At 40.7% G+C, this 22349-nt stretch overlaps 1 protein-coding gene across 1 annotated transcript in view; it reads left to right on the top strand.

The window, feature by feature from the left end:
• The window catches only part of LOC132403692 (voltage-dependent calcium channel subunit alpha-2/delta-1), a 728052-nt gene extending 706062 nt beyond the window's left edge, over positions 1 to 21990 (top strand). The window contains exons 36-41 of the mRNA XM_059987267.1: positions 700 to 752; positions 4132 to 4187; positions 6470 to 6599; positions 9000 to 9112; positions 14575 to 14657; positions 21143 to 21990. Of these exons, the coding sequence (XP_059843250.1) occupies positions 700 to 752; positions 4132 to 4187; positions 6470 to 6599; positions 9000 to 9112; positions 14575 to 14657; positions 21143 to 21259 (552 nt within the window). The 3' untranslated portion in view covers positions 21260 to 21990. The remainder of the gene's footprint in view (positions 1 to 699; positions 753 to 4131; positions 4188 to 6469; positions 6600 to 8999; positions 9113 to 14574; positions 14658 to 21142) is intronic.
• The last annotated feature ends 359 nt before the right edge of the window (positions 21991 to 22349 follow it).

Raw genomic sequence — 22349 nt, 5'->3', positions numbered from 1 at the left:
AATTGAATCTGTGAGGATCAGGGAGATGTCCTACAGGATTTGCACTTATCATAAACAAAGGTTTTTGTCACTTCACCCCAAGGACATGGCTGCACACATGTTCCTGGCCCCAAGAGTTTTTCCATCTGCTTTGTCACTTTTCTCTGATAATTCGACAGCGTGGGGCTGCATTTGTAGCACCTCAGAAAGAGCAGAGCATACTAAACTGCTGGTTTCTTTCCTCAGTTGAGGCCCCACCCTTCAGGTGGAGAGATGACAGGTGAATCAGTTGGGCAAACAGAATGTCAGTCTAGCTGGGGAGTTATATATTATTTTCATTACAATGCTGATATGACATTATTATATCTTGTGAAACAGGCTTATTATTTATGTGTGCTTGAATATAGTATGTTGGAATATGGATCAACTTAATAGATTTAAGCAGACTTGTTCATCACAGTTAATGTTGGCTGAATTGAATACACTGAAAACATCAAACAATATAGTCTTGTAGACAGAGGGAGCATTGGCATCCAGATAACCCATTATAAGAAAGTTAGAGGGTGATCCCAACCACTCTTCCATGTCAACCTCTTCCATTTTATACATCGGAATATCACATTTGTCATTGCTCTTGTAATAACTAGAAACAATTCATATCATGGCTGGTTCTGTATCAATGTTCTGAATTAATAATACTGTTTCTGAAATCACTTTTAGCCCAGCATAGTCGATATTTTGAATATAGGTTGGTGGGCGTCCAGTGCAGCGTGGTAAGTATTTCTCATATTTCTTCCATGTCAGATTTGCTTTGTTTAAGCTAAATTAATAAATTAGTGAGTTTTGTAGGCAGCAGGAAGCAGGCCACCCATTCATCTTAAATCATTCTGCAAATATTTTGGATATCATGTTTGTGGGTGACTGCGGAATATATTCTGATAGGCGTTTAGGGAAACAATGTTGGAAGGCATCTGTTTTTAATTTTATATGTAGGATATCTAATTTTACGGTGCCTCCATTGCCCCCATTTGTTTGGATGAGGAGCACCTGTGGGTCTCATTACTTAAACAATATTAAATACAGCAGTGCAGTACTCTTCCAATGCAGGTCGCAGTGATTTATCTGACGGGCTCAGGGCCCATTTGGATTTGCCATTCTGCTACCACTCTGGCGTTTATTTTGCTGGATTAGCTCACTTAAGTTTGGTGCCACTAAGAACAGAAGAAATAGGGGCAGGAGTTGGCCACCTGCCCCATCGAGCCTGCCCCACCATTCAATAAGATCATGGCTGATCTGGCCATGGACTCATCTCCACCTACCTGCCTTTTCCCCTTAACCCTTAATTCCACACTATGCAAAAATCTATCCAACCTTAAGACAAGGTTAAATATGTTTACTGAGGTAGCCTCCACTCCTTCCCTGGGCAGAGAATTCCACAGATTCACCACTCTCTGGGAAAAGCAGTTCCTCCTGATCTCCATCCTAAATCTACTCCCCTGAATATTGAGGCCATGTCCCCTAGTTTTAGTCTCACCTACCAATGGAAACAATTTTCCTGCCTCTATTAAATACTTTTGGGAGGCCTGCTGTCAACATTGCTTCTTCACTAAATGATCCCTGTTCTTTAGACTAACATGCTACTGCTCTCATAAGCAAGTTTCCAAATTCTAACAGATGTATCCAACAGCAAGGAAAGCAATGGTGAAAAAGAAGGGCCTGTTTCTGTTCTGTAGTGTTCTATAGTACTGTACAAAAGTCTTAGGCACATATATACAGCTTGGGAGGCTAAGAGATTTGCACAATACTGTATTTGTCAACGTGGAGTGGAGAGCAAGTTTGTATATCTTTTGGAGCAAAGGATGTTGGGATTGCTGAGAGTAGAACATTGTGGGATAAGTGTGGGACAGGTGGCAGAGAAGGAGTGCCTGGGACATGGGGTGGCGCATGTGAAGACACACCCAGCCCTGAGACAACAGGCAAGGTCATCTGATTTCAAACAATTGGTTTATTGACCATTACAGAATGTCTCTCTGGTGCTTCCCACTCCCTCCCCTCTCCCTTTCCCTTTTCCCAACCATGATTCCCCTCTCCCTATCCCCTTCCCACTCTCAGTTCACAATAAAGGCCCATATCAGAATTAGGTTTATTGTCACTCATATATGTCATGAAACTTGTTTTTTTTTGTGGCAGCAGTACAGTGCAATACATAAAATTACAACAGTACTGTGCAAATGTCTTGGGCACCCTAGCTATAAATAAATAAACAAGTATGTGTGTATATACATATATGTATGTATATATATGTGTGTGTGTGTGTGTATATATATATATATATATATATATATATATATATATATATATATATATATATATATGTATTTATATATATATATATATATATGTGTACCTATCTGGTACATTTGAAGGGTGCAGATCAGGGACCAGACAAAAGATTGTTTGTTTATGTGAGAAATAGTGGTGCTTCTTTGCACGCAGCAGGGAAAGGGATGCAGTAGTTTTGTAGCTTTGGGGCATAAAATGCCTAGATTAACAACAGAATCAGCAGGAATGATAAACACAAGAGATTCTGCGTGTGCTGGAAATCCAGAACACACAGAAAGCTCCGGTGGAACTCAGCAAGTCAGGCAACACAACAGAGGTGAATAAACAGTTGAATTTTGAGCAAAGATTCTTCATCAGGACTGGAAAGGAGGGAGAAAACAGACAGAATACATTGGTTGGGGAGGGGGAGCTGAATGAGTACAAGCTAGCAAGTGTATGTAAGACTAGGTGAGGGGGTATGTGGGTGATGCACCATCAATAACTCTCAGAGACGGGAGGCGAACGATAGGCTTTTATTAGCAGCAAAACAGAGCACGGCATCTCGGAGACTGAGGGGGGGAGCAGTGCCTCCAATCACCTTTATACAGGGGTCTGTGGGAGGAGCCACAGGAGCAGTCAGCAAAGGGGCGGGTCCAGACAGGTATATGTAGTTCACCACAGTGGGCAGGTGCGTGTGATAAAGTAAGAAGCTGGGAGGTGATTGGTGGAGAGGTAAAGGGCTGAAAGAGAAGGGATCTGATAGCAGAGGCCTGTAGACCATGCAAGAAAGTGATGGAGGAAAGAACGAGTGGCACCAGAGGGTGACGGGCTATTGAGAAGATGAGGGGTGAGAGGGGAACCAGAACAGAAATGGAAAAAGTGGGAAGTGGGAGGGAGTAAGAAATTACCTGAGGTTGGAGTAATCACCTGAAGTTAGAGAAATGAATATTCATGCCATCAGACTGGATGATATACGGGTGGACTATGAAATCTTGCTCCTCCAACCTGAGCGTGGCCCCTTGGTGGCAGTAGAAGAGGTCACAGAACAACATGTTGGAATGGGAACGGACAGTCAAGTTGAAGTGGGTGGCCATCGGGAAATCCCAGAGCAAAACTACTTGCCAAAGCAGTGCAGTCTAGCTGTAACCCTCTGGAGAATGTATCGTCTTTCTTTAGTCCAGGACCCTTTCCTCAATTGAAACAACTCTGTAGCCCGTAGCAGCTTAAACCTTTGCCTCTGGCTAGGTGACCAGAGATCAGTCAGGAAAGGATAAATTTTATCTAATTGACTGTGAATGCGGATTTGATGGAGAACACTGAGCCTAACAATCTGATTTGATGAATGACAATGTCAACAGGAAAAGGCTTATTATAAGCAAGCTCCACAATTTTTCAGAACTTTTCGAGAAATACTTAACAACAATATTGCAGTAATTGAAATGATCTAATTATGTGGCAAACGGAGTGGGGATTAGAATAAATCATTTCACAATAGAAATTCAATTATATGTAATTGGTGAAAAAATTTGGTTGAATTAGCCATTTTTTTAGTGTAGATTATTTAATATATTTCCAGGAATTGCTAAATAATTCATGATTTACCAAGTTCTGACATTATCTTTCAACAGACATGGCCAGCTTCAACTTTAAGTTAACATTTTTAACTGCCTGGCTGGGAATCAAACACAGCAGATAACGACACTTCTTTAAAATCCTTGATCTATGTAGAATGAGTTATGGCAATAATTGCCCAGGTTATGAATGAGAAAAATACACTCTACCACTCTTGAGAGCACTGTTTCATTCTTTTACTTTTCTGTTGCTGTCCAGGTCGCTACTGCAACAGTTATTCCTCAGCTTCACCTTCCCACGTTTTCTGGAAGCAGGTACGTGAGCATTTGTTTGGGATTGACTATTAATGACAAATCCTAGGAGGAGGAGTGGGTTTTCGGCCATTCACACTATGCCTTGATTTTCCGCTTTGACTGCGCGTTTATTAAGATGACAGGGTGATTGCCAATTCCAGATTGGATGTATTCCTGGGACTTCCTTTATCACTGGGCTTCCTGTAACCATCTGGCCCCCACGTTTCTTTCAACGGTTGCTTAACATGCCCAACTTTATCGACATTTGTCCTCTGTTACTGCCTGATGAATGTACAGACATATTGCTGCGTAACTGGAGAATTTGTGACTGAAGTTCATTCCACATAAATATATTTATAAGTAATAAGCAAATATGTTTAAAATATATTTGCATGGAAGCCACAGTCAAAGGGGTGGGGGATTGCAAGGAATCAGGATAATGTGATTGAAAGCAACAGTTCTACTGTGTTTTAAGATGGTCAGTAGATCTCGTGCCATCATAGAGCATTTGAACATAACTTGCTTATAGATTCAATTTATTCAGGAAATTAACTTGGTATTGATACATAGGCTAGCAGTCCTTTTATATATTTAAAAATATTTTGCATTGGCAAGACCCTATGAATACCAAGGTATTTCTCAGGCCTGGAATTATCAAAGCAGGGCTAATAAGAGATATGCTGTTTGATGTAGTTAATGACACGGTGGAAATTTTCAAGAGTAAAGATGAAGTGGCTGCACCAGTCATCAAGAGATTCCTAACCCTACCTATTTATTTACTGGTGTGACACTGGAGAATCAGCAGATTAAGATTTGCAACAAGTTCAGCAGCTTGAAGTGTGCTGCTATTCACTGCTGTTTAATTGTTTCCATGCAACCAGTCACCCAGACTTTGCCTTATTGCTTTACCTAAAAAAAACCTGGGAAATTCATCTCCAACACCCAGCTGAGATCAAACATATTTCAGGAGGCAGTGGAAAAGGCCTGACAGAACCCTGAATAGTCATCTTACCCTATCTGGTGGATGTAGTTGTTCCTCTCTTTTCCCATCCTCCCTCTTTTCAAATTACTTCCCATGTAATGCAGACCAGTGTTATAGTAAATTCTACTTTCTTCATCTAATCCTCCCTAACCTGGCTCCCTCTGGATTTCATCCATTTAAGCTAAGCATCTTTTTCTAAAGCCTTCAATCTTATTTCCTCAGTCTGTGTTTTACCGAAGTATAAAGGCTGCAGCTTTTCTGGTAGCCAATGGTTCTTAAACTAACTAGCAGTATAGTAAGACTCCACTGAGCCCTGTTGAGGACATTCTGCCTTTCCATTTAAGGCACTAACTGTTACGCTTTGTAACTTCAAAACATTGAACTAATTCAAATGGAGACATAGGAGTCTGAAATGTGAGTCTCACTAGGCGTTTACTTTAAGCGAGGGGCAAACTTACCATTTGGTATCGTGATGACGTATGCAATTCACGTATTTATTTATACATATAACCCGTAATGAATAATTGAAATGAACAAGAATGCTTAATGAAGATATATATAAACAAAATTGCTCAAATATTATTGAAATATTAAATACACAACACTAATCCCTGAATATATGCCCAGTGGCCACTTTATTAGGTACCTCCTGTATCTAAACAAAGTTGCAACTGAGCCTATGTTCATGGCTTTCAGCTGCTGTGGTCCAGCCACTTCAAGGTTCAACATGTGTGTTCAGAGATGCTTTTAAGCACACCGCTGTTATAAAGCATGATTACTTGAGTTACTGTCACCTTCCTGTCAATTTGAACCAGTCTGGCCATTTTCCTCTGACATCTCTTATTAACAAGGCATTTCCACTCACAGAAATGCCACTCTTGGGTTTTTTTTTTAGTTTCTCACAGCATTCTTTATAAGCTCTAGAGGCTGTTGTGCGTGAAAATCCCAGGAGATCAGCAGTTTCTGAGATACTCAAACCACCCCATCTGGCACCAACAATCATTCTACGGTCAAAGTCACTTAGATCACATTTCTTCCCCATTTTGATATTTGGTCTGAGCAATAACCGAACCTCTTGACCTTGCTTGCATGCTTTTATGCATTGAGTTTCTGCTACATGATTGGCTGATTAAATATTTGCATTAATGAACAGATGTAACTAGTAAAGTGGCCACTGAATATATTTGAAATGCAATATTTTCAGCATTTATTGTAGGGATTTATTTTATATACTTATCTGTATTATACTAACTGCACTCTATTCTTGGTACAAAGAACATTGCAGCTTGACAATCACTTACACTTTGTTGTTGGTCTGCAGTTGATGCCGACATTGAAGACTTCTCTGAACCTTTATCAAAATCAAGCTGTATCACTGAACAGACTCAGTATTACTTTTATGACAATGAATCCTCCTTCAGTGGGCTTGTGGATTGTGGCAACTGCTCAAGGTAGGACGCCAGCAAGAGATGGCACTGTTGGACTCTGTATGATGGCTTAGCATCAGCCATCTTGGTCTACCCAGTATTTCATAATACTGAAATATTTCCAATGCTTCCAACTGGCTGACATTTGAAAAAAAATACCCTCAAAAAATTCCCTTTTTTGTGGAGTTTGACACCTGCTTGTTACTCATTCACAGCCTGCCAGCCAAGAATTACTTTTTGGTTTGTGAGTTCTTGGGAAGCTAGCAAGCCAGTGTGGAACTGGAGATCCTTTCACAGGGAGGGCAGGAAGGGATCAATGGGGAGTGGGCATCTCTCGATCTTGGCACTGGAAAAAGTACCAATGCTCTCTCTTTAAAAACCCTCCAATTCGTTGGAAGGATAAGGGGACCAATATCAACATCATCTCCCAGGTCAACGTCCCCTATATTGATGCCCTGGATACCCTCCGTTATTGAAGTCACAGGATAACACAGCACAGAAACAGGCCCTTTGGCTCAAATAGTCCATGTTGACCATGGCAATCTCCCTACTAGGCACAGTTGCCCACAATCGGCCATAACCCTTCAAGTACCTGTCCAAATGTCTCATAAATGCAAACTTCGACCACATCCTCAGGCAGCTCATTCCAGGTACCCAGTACCCTCAGAAGAGACCTCTGGGGTCTCTTTTAAATCTCTCTCCTCTAATCCCCTATCTGTGCTCCCTAGTTCTGGATTCCTGAACCCTAGGGAAACGAGTATGACCATCCACTTTATCCATACTCCTTGCGGTTTTTTATCGACTTCTACGTGGTCCCCCCTCATCCTGCACTCCAGGGAATAATGTTCCAATGTGACCAATGTCTCCCTACGACTCAGGCCCTCTCGTCAGTTATGTTGGCCAGGCCACATTGTTTGCCTGATACTGAGCTCCAGAAATAGACATTCTGATCCAGACTATGTGATGGGAGGAAGTTCCTTACAAAGTGGGCAGGGGCCATTCGATAGAACAAATCCATTCCAGAACAAAATTCAACATTCAAAGTGAATTTATTACCATAATACATATATATCACTGTATACAACCCTGAGAATCATTTTCTTGCAGGCAAGCACAGTAAATCCAAGAAACATAATAGAATCATTTAAAAACCATGCCTGACTGGATCAACAAATAACCAACATGCAAAAGACAACACACTTTGCAAATACAAAAGAGAAAAAAATAATCAATATCGGGAACATGAAATGAAGAGCCCTTGAACGTGAGGCCATAGGTTGTGGGAACAGTCCATTGAAGTGAAGTTTAGTGAAGTTAAATTCTCTGGTTCAAGAGCCTGATGCTTGAGGGGTAATAACCATTCCTGAAACTGGTGGTGAGGGTCCTGAGGCCCTGTACCTTCTTCCTGATGGCAGCAGTGAGAAGCGAGCATGACCTGGGTGGTGAAGGTTCTTGTTGATAGATGCTGCTTTCCTGTGACAGCGCTTAATGTAGATGTGTTCAATGGGGGGGGGGGGGGGGTTAACCAAAATGGTCTCAGCCGTATCCTACTTTTTGTAGGATTTTCCATTCAAGAAAATCGGTGTTTCCATACCAGGCTGTGACGCAACCGATCAATATACACATCTATAGAAATTGATCAGATTTTTAGATGTCATGATGAGCCTTCACAGATTTCTAAGCAAGCAGAAGCAGTGCTGTGCTTTCTGTGTAATGGCACTTGCGTGCTGGACCCAGGACAGATCCTCTGAAATGATAACACCGGGGAACATTCACAACAATCCAATTTTCTTATAACCCCGTAAGCTCTTGTCCCATCTATTCCCAGTACAAACCCCCGCACCCTATACCAATTCACCTGTAGTAGGGGTAATTCGGAGGAGCAATTAACTTGCCAATCAACACATCCTCGTGCTCGCAGTTTGGGAGTGCTTCCACACAGGGAACAGGGAACAGGGGTCAGGATCAAGCCCAAGCTGTTATGTCCTGTGCTACTGGGAAAGAGAGAAAAGGATGTGCATGAAATTTTTTTGAAGAAATGCAACATCCCTAAAGATTCCTGAAAATATTTGGCCGATAGCTGCTCAAAGTGGAGAGGGAATATTCTGGAAAGATAATCCTACAGCAATGAATGAATGGTGGCAACAAATTTTCATCTTGTCAATTCTCCAATTTTTTATTGCCTTTATTTGCTTTACTGCTCTCTATAATCCATTTTGAGTCAATTAACCACATATTTGGTGTTAATATAAGAATATTCTAAAAGGCTATGATAATAGATTATCCTTTGTTCAGAAATCTCACAGAATTGATACACATCTTTCCCCTTTGGTTATTATTCATTATCAAAGTATTTTTATTCAAAAATAATTCCAGTTCTTGCTTCTACTAACAATAAATCAATTTTTCTGTTTACCTTTTTAGGCTTTACCATGCGGAGAAACTCTCCAATACAAACCTTGTGTTCATACTGGTGGAGAGCAAGCATACGTGTCAGTCCTGTGACTCAAAGCCTCTAATGCAAGCAGAGCAAAAGTGTATCCTCCATTCTAACTGACTTGGATGTCAATGTAAATGTACCTTAAGATTGTAGGTGATACAAATATCAGCAATTCAGTAGTGTAAGGTGGGATGGAATCGCTCATCATCAGGAGCTTTAATGTCTCCGATCCTCTCGTGTTGGCACATGCCTTAGTGGATAAGGCATTGGTCTAGTGATCTGAAGGTCACTGGTTCGAGCCTCAGCTGAGGTAGCGTGTTGTGTCCTTGAGCAAGACACTTAACAACACATTGCTCTGCGACAACACCGATGCTAAGCTGTTTGGGTCCTAGTGCCCTTCCCTTGGACAACATCGGTGGTGTGGAGAGGGGAAGGCTTGCAGCTTGGGCAACTACCGGTCTTCCATACAACCCTGCCCAGGCCTACACCTTGGAAACCTTCCAAGGCGCAAGTCTGGGGTCTCACGAGACTAACGGATGCCTAACAAGATCCTCTGAGGAATTTGCTATCAGGTTGATTGAAATGTACAGTTACTAGTAAAAACTACAAGGGTCTAATCTGAAATTGTGCTGGCCTTCGATCACCTTGTGGCTCCATACACAGACAAAGAAAGGAGACCTCTAATTTATGACGTTAGTTGAGTAGCTTTCAGTGCTTCTCCAACAAGTACCAAATTCCTGTTGTGATTCAGGTTAATTTATTTCTCACGTGTATATCGAGAAATACAGTGAAGTGCATCATTTGTGTTAACATCTGACACAGCCTAAAGGTTTGCTGGGAGCAGCCCACAAGTGTCACAGCACATCCCAGCACCAACATAACATGCCTACAACATTCATCAGAACAACAGCATTCTCACTCTTCTTTATGGAAACCCGTAAAGATTTTAAAAGCTTTTTTACCCCATACAACTTCTGTTGTGATGTGAGCAAACTCACCGGAGAGAGACTGAAGCTGTGTCATAGAAACATAGAAAATCTACAGCACTTTCCAGGCCCTTCAGCCCACAAAGTTGGCCAAACATATCCCTACTTTAAAAATTACTGGACTTCCCCATAGCCCTCTATTTTTCTAAGCTCCATGTACCTATCTAAAAGTCTCTTAAAAGACCCTATCTTATCCGCCTCCGGCCGGCAGCCCATTCCACACACTCACCACTCTCTGAGTAAAAAACCTATCCCTGACATCTCCTATGTACCTGCTCCCCAGCACCTAAAACCTGTGTCCTCTTGTGGCAACCATTTCAGCCCTGGGAAAAAGCCTCTGACTATCCACACGATCAATGCCTCTCATTATCTTATACACTTCTACCAGGTCACCTCTCATCCTGCATCACTCCAAAGAGAAAAGGCCGAGTTCACTCAACCTATTCTCATAAGGCATGCTCCCCAGTCCAGGCAACATCCTTGTAAATCTCCTCTGCACCCTTTCTATGGCTTCCAAATCCTTTCTGTAGTGAGGCGACCAGAACTGAGCACAGTACTCCAAGTGGGATCTGACCAGGGTCCTATATAGCTGCAACATTCGATAAGGTGCCACATAGGAGATTGGTGAGTAAAATCAGAGCTCATGGCATTGGGGGCAGGGTTTCAACATGGATAGAAAACTGGTTGGCAGATAGAAAGCAAAGGGTAGCAGTGAATGGGTGTTTCTCAGACTGGCTGGAGCTGACTAGTGGGGTACCACAGGGCTCTGTATTGGGACCACAGCTCTTTACGATTTATATCAATGATTTAGATGAGGGCATTGAAAACTATATCAGCAAGTTTGCTGACGCCACTAAACTGGGTGGCAGTGTGACATGCGAAGAGGACGTTAGGAGAATACAGGGAGACTTGGATAGGCTGAGTGAGTGGGCAGATACTTGGCAGATGTCATTCAATGTGAATAAATGTGAAGTTATCCACTTTGGAAGCAGGAACAAGAGGGCAGAGTATTGTCTGAACGGTGTAGAGTTAGGAAAGGGAGAAATGCAAAGAGACCTAGGAGTCCTAGTTCACCAGTCAATGAAGGTGAATGAGCAAGTGCAACAGGCAGTGAAGAGGGCAAATGGAATGTTGGCCTTTGTTACAAGGGGAATTGAATACAAGAGCAAGGATGTTCTTTTGCATTTGTACAGGGCCCTGGTGAGACCACACCTGGAATATTGTGTACAGTTTTGGTCTCCAGGTTTAAGGAAGGACATTCTGGCAATTGAGGAAGTGCAGCGTAGATTCACTAGGTTGATTCCTGGGATGGCAGGGCTGTCTTACGCAGAGAGATTGGAGAGATTGGGCTTGTACACGCTGGAATTGAGGAGATTGAGAGGGGATCTGATTGAAACGTTTAAGATAATTAAAGGATTTGATAGGATTGAGGCAGGAAATATGTTCCAGATGTTGGGAGAGTCCAGTACCAGAGGGCATGGATTGAGAATAAGAGGTCAGTTAATTAAAACAGAGTTGAGGAAGAGCTTCTTCTCCCAGAGAGTTGTGGAGGTGTGGAATGCACTGCCTCGGAAGACGGTGGAGGCCAATTCTCTGGATGCTTTCAAGAAGGAGCTGGATAGATATCTGATGGATAGGGGAATCAAGGGATATGGGGACAAGGCAGGGACTGGGTATTGATAGTGAATGATCAGCCATGATCTCAGAATGGCGGTGCAGACTCGAGGGGCCGAATGGTCTACTTCTGCACCTATTGTCTATTGTCTATTGTCTAACATTACCTCTCGGCTCCTAAATTCAATTCCATGATTGATGAAGACCAATACACAGTCTGCCTTCTTAACCACGGCGTCAAACCTGCGCATTTGCTTTGAGTGTCAAAGATATAGAAGTATTTTCAACAAAAGTAAGCAGGAATCATATCAAGACACTCTTGGAAGCAGAGGCCTGCTCAATCCAATATTACATGACACTTTAAATGCTAAAGATCAAAGGTACCAGCAGGACAATTCTACAGTACAATGTATCAACAGCGCTGCTTTAGATTTACATACAGTTTTCACACACCTCCTTCTTCACACCAATACTCCATAAACCCAAAGTGATTGTTAATCAGCATTGTCTGGTTTGCAATCAACTCTAGAGAGAGAAAAAAAATCTACTGTTCAGGGCTGCATTTCAAATTTAACCTACAACTCATGTTCAGGTCTGAAGATTGGTTCCTGGTGAAATTAATATATGCCCAAACTCCAGAATATGCCCTAACAACCTATACTTGCTCGAAACTTATGTCAGGTAATAGACTTCCCCTGGCATTCATTTCAACAACTGAACTCTGGTTTCTGTAGCTAATTTTCAGGCTAAATGATCTTTTTAAATATATTTTGGATTGTTTGTCTCTGGTCTTGAAAATATCCTTTGGGTGTTTAAAGGTGACTGTATCTACAAACCTTTTATGTGTTTCAGCTTCAAGTACTGTAAAGTATGGATACCTCTTACTTGCACCTCCACCGTACAATGCCACAATGTTTCTATTTGTTGAGCTACAAGGGGTGATTGATAAATTTGTGGCCTAAGGTAGAAGGAGTCAATTTTAGAAAACCTAGCACATTTATTTTTCAACATAGTCCCCTCCTACATGTACGCACTTAGTCCAGCGGTCGTGGAACATATAGATCCCTTCTTTGTAGAAGTGGTCCAAAGCATGGGATGATTGATAAGTTCATGGCTTAAGGTAGAAGGCGATGAGTTATTAACCAAACTTCCTGCATAATCACTCAAAGAGTTGAGGTGTACATGCATGTAACGAGAGCGTCTTGGACCTCCAGGTGTTTCACAGTAGGGGTAATTGATAAGTTTGTGGCCTAAGGTGGAAGGGGTTGATTGATACAGCTCTCACTATTTGCACATACAGCTCTAGTGTGTAAATGTAGGAAAAATAAATGTGCTAGGTTTTCTAAAATTGACTCCTTCTACCTTAGGCCATGAACTTTTCAATCACCCTTCTTATAGTTACCACTTGGTAGTCCAACATACTTCATCTGAGTATGTGAGATGACACGGCAGGAGACAACTCAACCCATTGTGCCCATATCAGGGCAATAATATCAATCTCCTTCCCATGCATCTCCCAGCCCACTTATTTGCCTATATTTCTGGAAATTATTTTGCCTCTCAAGCTTTATTCATTTGCCATTTACCAACATTGTGGGTTGGTTTATGATCACCGATTATCCTACCAGGTCCTCTTAGGGATGTGTGAGAACTCGACACACCCTTCAGAAACCCACGTGGTCACTGTGAGAACCTGCAAACTCCTCAAAGCCAACAGTGAAAGTCAGGACTGACCCCAGGTCACTGGAACTGGGGGACTGCGGTGTTTATTTGCTGTGTTGGCACAGCTTGTTGTAATTTCTGAGTGGTTGTCAGCATTGAGGCTTTTAATTACAGAGCGGCAGCATAGACAGAGAACACAAAGGACACGTTGTTCGATCCTTAGAAGAAAATTTTAGTATTGTGTACGATTACATCAACTCCGACACTGTAAGTTAGGTCATGGCTTCAGTCTGTGTCCATGTCTCCACCTCAGTACCTGCATATTTTGTATTATTGAGAATGCTCCAATGCAGCATTTGAAAAGATCTTTTGGAGGTTGTTACCAGATAGGCTCCCCACCAGAATGTCAATACCATTGTCTCAGAATTCCAAGTGTTTAGTTAATATCATATAAAATCACGTATAGGAGGTTATTTTTGTGCAGATTTTTAAAATTTGATAATTGACTGTATTTTCTGGTTGTTCAGCAACCACAGATCACTCGTCAGTCTGCAGCTAGGCTTTGTGGTTGCCTATATATTATGTCGGTATCTTGGGAATGCCATTTCTTGTCCAGTTTGCTAGAATATCTCAAATATTTACTGATTATCACAACATTGTTTCTGGCCCAATTGGCTTATAATTTAAAATTTTATGTGGAATCTCTCTTTGCTTGTAGAGTTGTTGCCAAGTCCTGCATTTATTAGCCATGTCTCATTGCCCTTGAGAAGGTGGTGGTCAGCCACCAAGTCCTTCTGTTGAAAGTTTTCACTCAGGCTTGCTGTGTAAAGAATTTAGGTAAAATCTAATGGTGAAATTCTGGGTAACATTTAAGATGTGCTTCATTTGGCAGCATGATACTTATCCTGCAAAAATGAACTCCTCCCAGGTTACTTGGATGTTCGTTCTACTGTTCATCTCTGTGTAAGATCCTTAACTGCCCCGTTGCTCAAGTTTCTAGAAATTTTGTTTTGTACTTAGTTTATTTGTTTTCCCTGTAAAACTCTTGCTGAGCTAAGAGAAGTTCAGCAAAACATCGCATTTGCATTGAAAAGTTGTGAAATTTTGCGGGAATACAGGCAATCTTGCCCACTGCACCAGTTTGCCTTTTAAGGATGCAGTCCCTCACTAAACCGAATAAAAATGTCCACACAATTCACAACCGACAAAATGAATTCAAGCGGGAATAATAAAGTAAGCAACAACAAAATGTATTTTGGCATCTCTTATGCAGTGTCTCCTTAATTGCACTTTGCAGCTGACGGACCAGACCCTTGCCTGTTAGCTCAGAATCCCAGACATAGGAAAGGTCCCGACGTATGCTTTGATTCTGATGAGCATGTAAGTATGCAAGGTTTGGATTCACAGAGACGAGAGTGCAGTGAATGAGTATCAGGAAGTATTGCTATTGGCTACTTGTAGAAGTAGCATGTGGCAAGGATATGTCCAGACAGCAACCTTGCACAAATGTGACATTGCTCTGGACCATAGTTTCTTTACTTTGATAACATAATCATAACTCTTTTGGAATGTTAACATAAAATTAACTGCAGCTTTCGATATCCTTTCTTAAAATACTTTACTTTCAGGCAAAAAAAAATCTGGTGAATTCTGACTGGACTTTAGTCTCTGGTGCATGGAGCTTAATTTTTCCTGTATGGATTGACTCTATAATATCATAAAACTCTCCAGCAGAAGAATGCCTATCAAATGACAAATGGTTCTATCTCTGCTCTGAATTCAATTTAGGAAGGTCAGTAATTGAAGTCAGTAATCTGAAGGATCTGAAAGTATCAGTAGGATCTCACATTGTAGAACATTTTAAGCAAAGGAAATCTGCCCTCTTTTTAAAAAATTATATATATTGAATCCATGTCCAGAAAGTATTCATGACAATGATAAATATTCTTAGTATGAAGGACTATATTTCCAACTTTCCCTTTAATTCCTTTTGTGATTACTGTTACTCTGGGCACCTCATTGTGTTACAGAAGATTCTGCAGATGCTGGAGATCTCCAGCAGCACGCGCAAAGTGCTGGAGGAACTCAGCAGACCAGACAGCATCTGTTGAGGGAAATGAGTAGTTGTCTTTTTTGAGTCAAGTACTGATGAGGGGGTCTCAGCCAGAAATGTGGACTGTTTATCTCCCTCAACAGATGCAGCCTAACCTGGGCTCCTTCAACTCTCTTTTTGTTTCACCTCTTTGTGTGAGCTACATCTTTAGCAGACAGCATCCTCAGAACAATCAAGGCTCCAATACTCTCTTAAACAATGAACAACAAAAATTTGAGCTGTCTCTCTGTTGCTTTCCTGAGACAATGCCAAAAATGAGGTCCAACCTGCTCACATATGTATTTTGAAATGATTTCTGCTTTGTTGTGAATTTTCTAACTCAACAATATCGGTATAGTGGTTTTTATGCATACAATTTAGCAATTGTATAGAACAGTACAGCATAGGAGCAGGCCTTTCGGTTCACAATGTTGTGCCCAAGCAATTAAATTGGTAGTCGAATAGCCACCTAAATGAATGTCTTCTGCTGTCATATCCTTCCATTCCCATCACGTTCAGTGTCTATCTAAACATTCTTAAAAGTCCCTAACAGATGCATCTTCTTTCTTTGAGTTGAAAGTAGCAATGATCGTTTATATGCTAAGTGAAAATGTAATTGTTTAGATCCTAAATGAGGTACAGCGACCTCAAGATGAAGTTCACAAATCCAATTAAACAAAGTGCTACTGAGTTACCTTTCATTATAAATGTTTGGGGATTTAGTCACCAAAACAAATCCACATTATGCATAAGCTCAGGTTCAATTAGCTGAAGGTCCGAATATTCCTCATCTCTCTTGACGACAAAGGTAGCTTAAGTGCTTCCCAATAAACCCAGTGCCTGAAAGTACAGTAACACTTGCTCGCAAGCTTGATGTCTTTGCTGATGACGTGTGATTGTGTGTGTTTTTAATTTGTCAATAGTGGGGTATTTTCTGTTTTGTGATTTACACTGTGACTTTCTGCTCTAGGTGGATGCTCACATTAACTCTGCTGGCAGCCAGCAAAAAAATGCATGAACTCATCTTGTTATGTCTTTTTTTTTTGTGTTCCCTTTTTTTCCTTCTTGCTACTTTGCCCGTTGTTAATAGGATGAGCCTATATGCACAACGAGTCGTGCCCCTGCCGTGGTGTCAGCTCCTCTCTTCATTTTACTGCAAGTTTTGATGTGTGGAGGGTCAGTTACTTTCACTGGATTTTGTTCTTTAGTTTCCTTCTTAGGTGTGATATTAACATGAAACTAACTCCCTACGAGTAATTGTGGTCCAGAGCGAACGTACTCTCATGTGATACTTTTTAAAGCAAGTTTTTACAACTAAGTTTCCTTTCTGAACTAGAATGAGTTTTCATTGAGTTAACAATTTTGAGTTCCTCTTAAAACAAGTACAGTAACTGCTTGTAGGTTATTCCTGCATTCTTCATTGATATATTTGAAGTTATTTTCATAGGCTTCATAGTTTGTTCTAGTAGATAAAAATATAGCAAATATTAGTTATGTACAAATAAATCACAAACTATTGACGTAAAATTAAAAGCATAGATGATGCAGATTTGTGATGGAAATTAGATTGAGGTTTTCAAAAGAGTAGGTAACTGCATTTTTAAAAATTTTATGAGCCTTTATACAATGTAGCCATTAAACGCCATTGTAAGCGATACCCTTCCGTTCTAAATCTCATCACTCTCCCAGTTTCCAGGGTGAGGATGGGGGAGAAGTGGATCTATTATGGATAGGATAGAGAGAATGCCGGTGATAGGTCAAGACCAGCATGGCTGTGGGTTTTATGGAATCTGTCAGAGGGCTGATAAACTCAGTCAAAGAAATATAAATTTGTTGCAAATAGGCTGTCTTTGGGGCATGCCCAGCTCATCAGGGCGTACTAAAGGAGAACTAAACCCTGAGCCAGTATCACGGATGGATGCCTCACAGCAGAAGTGAGTGTTAGAATAGTTGTTTTAACCATTCCGGAATGAGGCTCTCACCGCTGGCATTTCCAGGAAGTATAAATCATCCAGTCTACTCTGTTTGCAGCCAAACTGAATAACTAAGTTGAGGATTAGAATCTTGATGCATGCGCAGACAGGAAACTCAGACTATTTATACTGTGTGTTTTGGGCAGTGGGCAGCAATCAAGAGTCCATAAAGTGGAACTTGAGGTCCTCTGATAGAAAGCTTAGGACAAAAGAATCACAGTTTAATAGCAGATCTAAATGATTAAGAACTTACCAAACAGTAGTATTGATTTGACTTCCTTGAATTACATTTTACTTTTTAAATTGTTTAACTTTTATGATAACAATTTCTTTATGTTCTGATACCTATAATGTTAAAGTGCTAGAGTCTGCTGAGATAAAATGGAATGAATGATTTCCTTTTAAGGTAAGGCAGCACTTTATCACATTTTATTTCAATATAAATGCGTTCCTTTCTCTTGTTAAGAGTGTGAAATAGATTCAGTGTTACAAATGAAGACAGTTATTTAATTTGTCTTGGCATCCAAACTTGCAGAGTTTTATCTTAATAAATAATTGCAGAGATTTTTTTATTACTCTTTCTGCAATGGTTGACTATTGTTGAGGTGATGTCAGTTCTAAATTGACTTTTAATTGAAAATCTTCTTTGCTTCTCTCTGATCAGAGCTTGAAACCGTGTCCAAAGGCCAGACCAGCACATACTACTGGATCACAGTTTTCCCTAGCCTGTGATTTCATAGTTTGTACCTCAGCCATTCAGCGATTCAGGAACAGCTTCTTCCCCTCTGCCATCAGATTCCTAAATGGATATTGAACCCTTGGACACTACCTCACTTTTGAAAAATATATATTATTTGTTTTTTTGCACGATTTTTAATCAAAATATGTATACTGTAATTGAGTTGGTGCGTGGCCAAGTGATTAAGGTGTTCATCTAGTGATCTGAAGGTCACTAGTTCGAGCCTTGGCTGAGGCTGCATGTGTGTCTTTGAGCAAGGCACTTAACCACAAATTGCTCTGCGACGACACCGGTGCCAAGCTGTATGGGTCCTAATGCCCGTCCCTTGGACAATATCGATGACGTGGAGAGGAGAGATTTGCATCTTGGGCAATTGCGATCTTCCATTAAAAATAAACCTTGCCCAGGCTTGCGCCCTGGAAACCTTCCAAAGGCACAAATCCATGGTCTATCGAGACCTACCTACTGTAATCTATTTATTTCTTAATATTGTTATTTTACTTTGTGTTTTTTTCTTCTACATTATGTATTGCATTTAACTGCTGCTGTTAAGTTAACAAATCTCACAACACATACCGGTGATAATAAACCTGATTCTGATTCTGATTAATGCTTTGCATCAGAGGGATGTGCTTAATATCCAGTCTCAGAATCAGGTCTAATATCATTGACATATGTCATGAAATTTGTTCTTTTTGTGCCAGCAGTACTGTGCGAGGCATATAAATGCTATAAATTACAATAAGAAATATTTATTAAAATATTCAATTAATGCACAAAGAGGACAAAAATAGTGAGGTAGTATTCATAGGTTCAGAAATCTGGTGGCAGAGGGGAAGAACCTGTGCCTAAAATGTTGAGTTTGTGTCTGTAGGCACCTGCACCTTTTTTGATAGTATAATGAGCAACCCTTAATGTTGGACCCACCTAATGTAGCTTCCTTACCAGTTTTGAAGCTGAAATGAATTCCAGCTGAATTTGAATTTGCTGCCTACTTCTACCCTCCTATTCCATCCGGCAGAAATCAACGGATAGGCGCAGCTGGAAGGGTATAGAATTGGTAGCTGAATTAACTGAAGCTATCATTGTGGCAGTTGTTTAACAATAGTAACTGTAAACCCAATACTTTTCACTTACCGTCCTCAAGAACGCAAAATGATAATAGCGATTACCAGGTAATGGCAATTGGACAAGGAGAGCCCTCTAGGCTTCTGTTCCCAGTATGTAACTGCATGCACAGCAGCATCAAGTTATCAGTGAAGATCACACTGATCACACAGGATTAGTGTTCAAGCACTAATTCCACTGCCTGGATCACCCTGGAGCCATGCTGCCCGCAGTCATCTGAAGGGATTTCAACATCTGTTGTGTCTGCCGGGTCCTAGTGTCCACAATAAAGAGGATGAAAGTGTTGTGCTGCAAGAAGACCTGCTGAGAAATGCATGGTGGTCTGGGTGTGCAGCATCATCTGCTGTAGTCTAGAACCTCCCTGGGATGAAAAATACAGAGTCATTGTCACCTTGGAGACCAAGTGGAATTATCCTCCGAACAGTTTAATCTGCACCGAAGTCAGTCCTGCGCTTCCCATGTGGTATAAAGCCTTGTCTGTGAGCTAATGTTGTAATCACTGCAGGTGCTGCTCGTCTTCCTGCTACCTTCAACCTTTCTGGCCAGGTTACAGTGCGAGGCGAAAAATGTGTGACGTAGGGAGGGACTCTCCTGATTGTCTCCCACAATGATCAGGCCCACAGAAATTATTGGGTCTGAAATAACTATCCCACTCCCATTTCCTACCAACCCACACTATAAACTAATTCAGACTTCTCCACATCTCAGGCATTCTTTAAATGTGCTCTGCCATCTTTACTAGAATCACCTTGCATTCAACTTATCATCACAGTCTTGCACCACCTATATCATGGGAACCCAATTTATATAATAATCTGTGGCTGTCTGATTAGAGCTCAGCCTAAACAGGCAGCACTCCCTCCACCAGCATTAAGAATGGAGGGATTGTGCTGGCATCATTTTAATAACACTCTTTGCCAGCTGTGGCTCACATGGTCAGCTTGGCACAGGAGAACAAATCAAAAGATTAATCTTTTCTGCACACTTCCCAGTTTAATTTTCTCAGAACATTACTTCTGCTACTTCAGGGTGATGAGGTGTCATCCAGGATAGGAAGTATGAAGCTCATGCCTCACTGGAGTAGTTTGTGTAATTAAAAAGGAAATTGCACTTCCTCAGGGGAATGTAAAATGAACAGTAAAATATGGGAGACATTGTAGTTTGTCTATTCTGTGTAAATGGTAATCTCCCTTTCAAAGTCTCATTATAAAACTTAATTGAACAGAAATTGCCCTTTTTAAAATAAGGTCAAAGTTTGCTACTGGTAAGTTTATTTTTGGTTTGAGAGTCTAAATGTTTAGTTAATGCATAGGCTGTTTCTTGTGTGGATACCAGTTTGATGGGGAATGACACATCGGCCTCCACAATTGCTTGCAGGACAAAATGATTTTTCAGACAGTGCATAGGACGCCAGAGGAATTGAAAGTTTGTCACATGTCAGGAGAGCAGGAATTTTTAAGTCCCTTATCTACACAAGTGTGCATTTTCCTTGTGGTGGTCAGATGGAATGAAAGGAATATGTGGTCAAAAGGCAAAATCTGAGTATTTTCAGTGAATTCATCATATGTTTCAAATAAAGTTAATACTGTAGGTTAATGGGGGAAATGGTCACCTCTCATTGATACTACTAAAGATTCTGGCTGTTGGTGGCAATAATTTCACATTTGGCCAGTGCTGGCAGCCAAAGCTGGATACTGCCTTCAAGAGGTGGAGTTGTGTATCCTTCTAATTAAAGAAACATACACGTCATAATTCCTACAACGCTGAATGTCAGAGTAATACTCACAGATGTTTTAAAATGCTCCAAAATCAAAGCAAAATGAAATGTGTGTAAATGCTGCCTCAGCTTAAGAGATCAATAAGACAAGTGCTGCTACAAATTGAAATGTGACTAATTTTATTTTTTCCCCCCCCCCCCACCCCTTGGCAACAGGAGGATGATTCTGAGTGTGGCGGGAGCTCTACTCTGAGCCCATCCTTATGGTCTGTGATAGGCTTTCAGCTTGTTCTGCTCTGGCTGCTAAGCAGTGCCAGGCTTTATCCATCATGACCGCAGAGAACGAACACCCATCTCAGCTTTCTAGACCCACCTCTCCGTAGCCTTGGATTAAACCAGGGAAACATTTGTCCCCAGGCAGTAGAAGACTGACCATGTCCATATCCTGGTGTATCACTGTGTGAAAGATTCATTGTTGATTCTCCATATGAAGAATGGTTAAGGTGCTCCATTGTCAAGTTTAAAAGAAATGTAACATTCATACAATGGTAGCAAGTTGGATTGTCAGTACTGAAACCTGCCAGGCAACCTATGGGAACGTTAATGCATTTATACAAAGAGACAAATAATTTTAAAAATATCTAGATTTACTTATCATCAGGTTCATATTTTGTTTAGCTTTCTTGAAATAGGATGAAGGGTATTCTTAGTTCATGGCTTATATTAGCTGCCTGTAATTAATTTTAACATAATTTAAAGGGGGTGATAACATATACACATGATCATGTGTCCTAATGGCAAAAGACATCAGAAATCTTAAACATTACCATGTTGGATACTAAGCAGTAATTGCAACCATTTCAAACACCAAAGTCCACTGATTATTCTATGGCTTATACTCTTATGTTATTGTTTGCTATTCTGTTACCAAAGGATGCCTGTTACCCTCTTCTCCCCTATCATTAAGCCATAATTCTATGCTTGATGCCCTTCATGTTTGCTGAAGCAAATGCATAATGATTGTTCTACCCCACACAAGAAATTGTGCTAAGGCTTGTGAATGAAAAAGCAATTGAGTTTGGACACTGATGCTTTTTTTGCATGAAATGCTGCTACTATTTTCTCTTTTTTTTGTTTTAATATTGGAGTATAGTTAATGTACAAGGGCGATTGAATGAGTGAAATGTTGTTGATGTGGAATTTAGGTAATATGATGTAATTTAACTGTTTAAAGCAACTGAATATTGTCAAACATACCTCTCAAAGTGCAGTGAACAGGCTGGAAGATTGGGAATGATACTCAAATGCCATTTCAAAACTTATATCATTTATTTTTGAATGGCTAGTATTAAGATGAGGGCTGGATTATCTGACCAATGTCTGCAACATATCAGAAGTAAGAGTTATACAAGTCATTTAATTG

The sequence above is a fragment of the Hypanus sabinus genome, chromosome 13 (genome assembly GCF_030144855.1).
Source record: "Hypanus sabinus isolate sHypSab1 chromosome 13, sHypSab1.hap1, whole genome shotgun sequence".
NCBI classification, from domain to species: Eukaryota; Metazoa; Chordata; class Chondrichthyes; order Myliobatiformes; family Dasyatidae; genus Hypanus; species Hypanus sabinus.
This window is presented reverse-complemented; position numbering and strand designations above follow the sequence as displayed.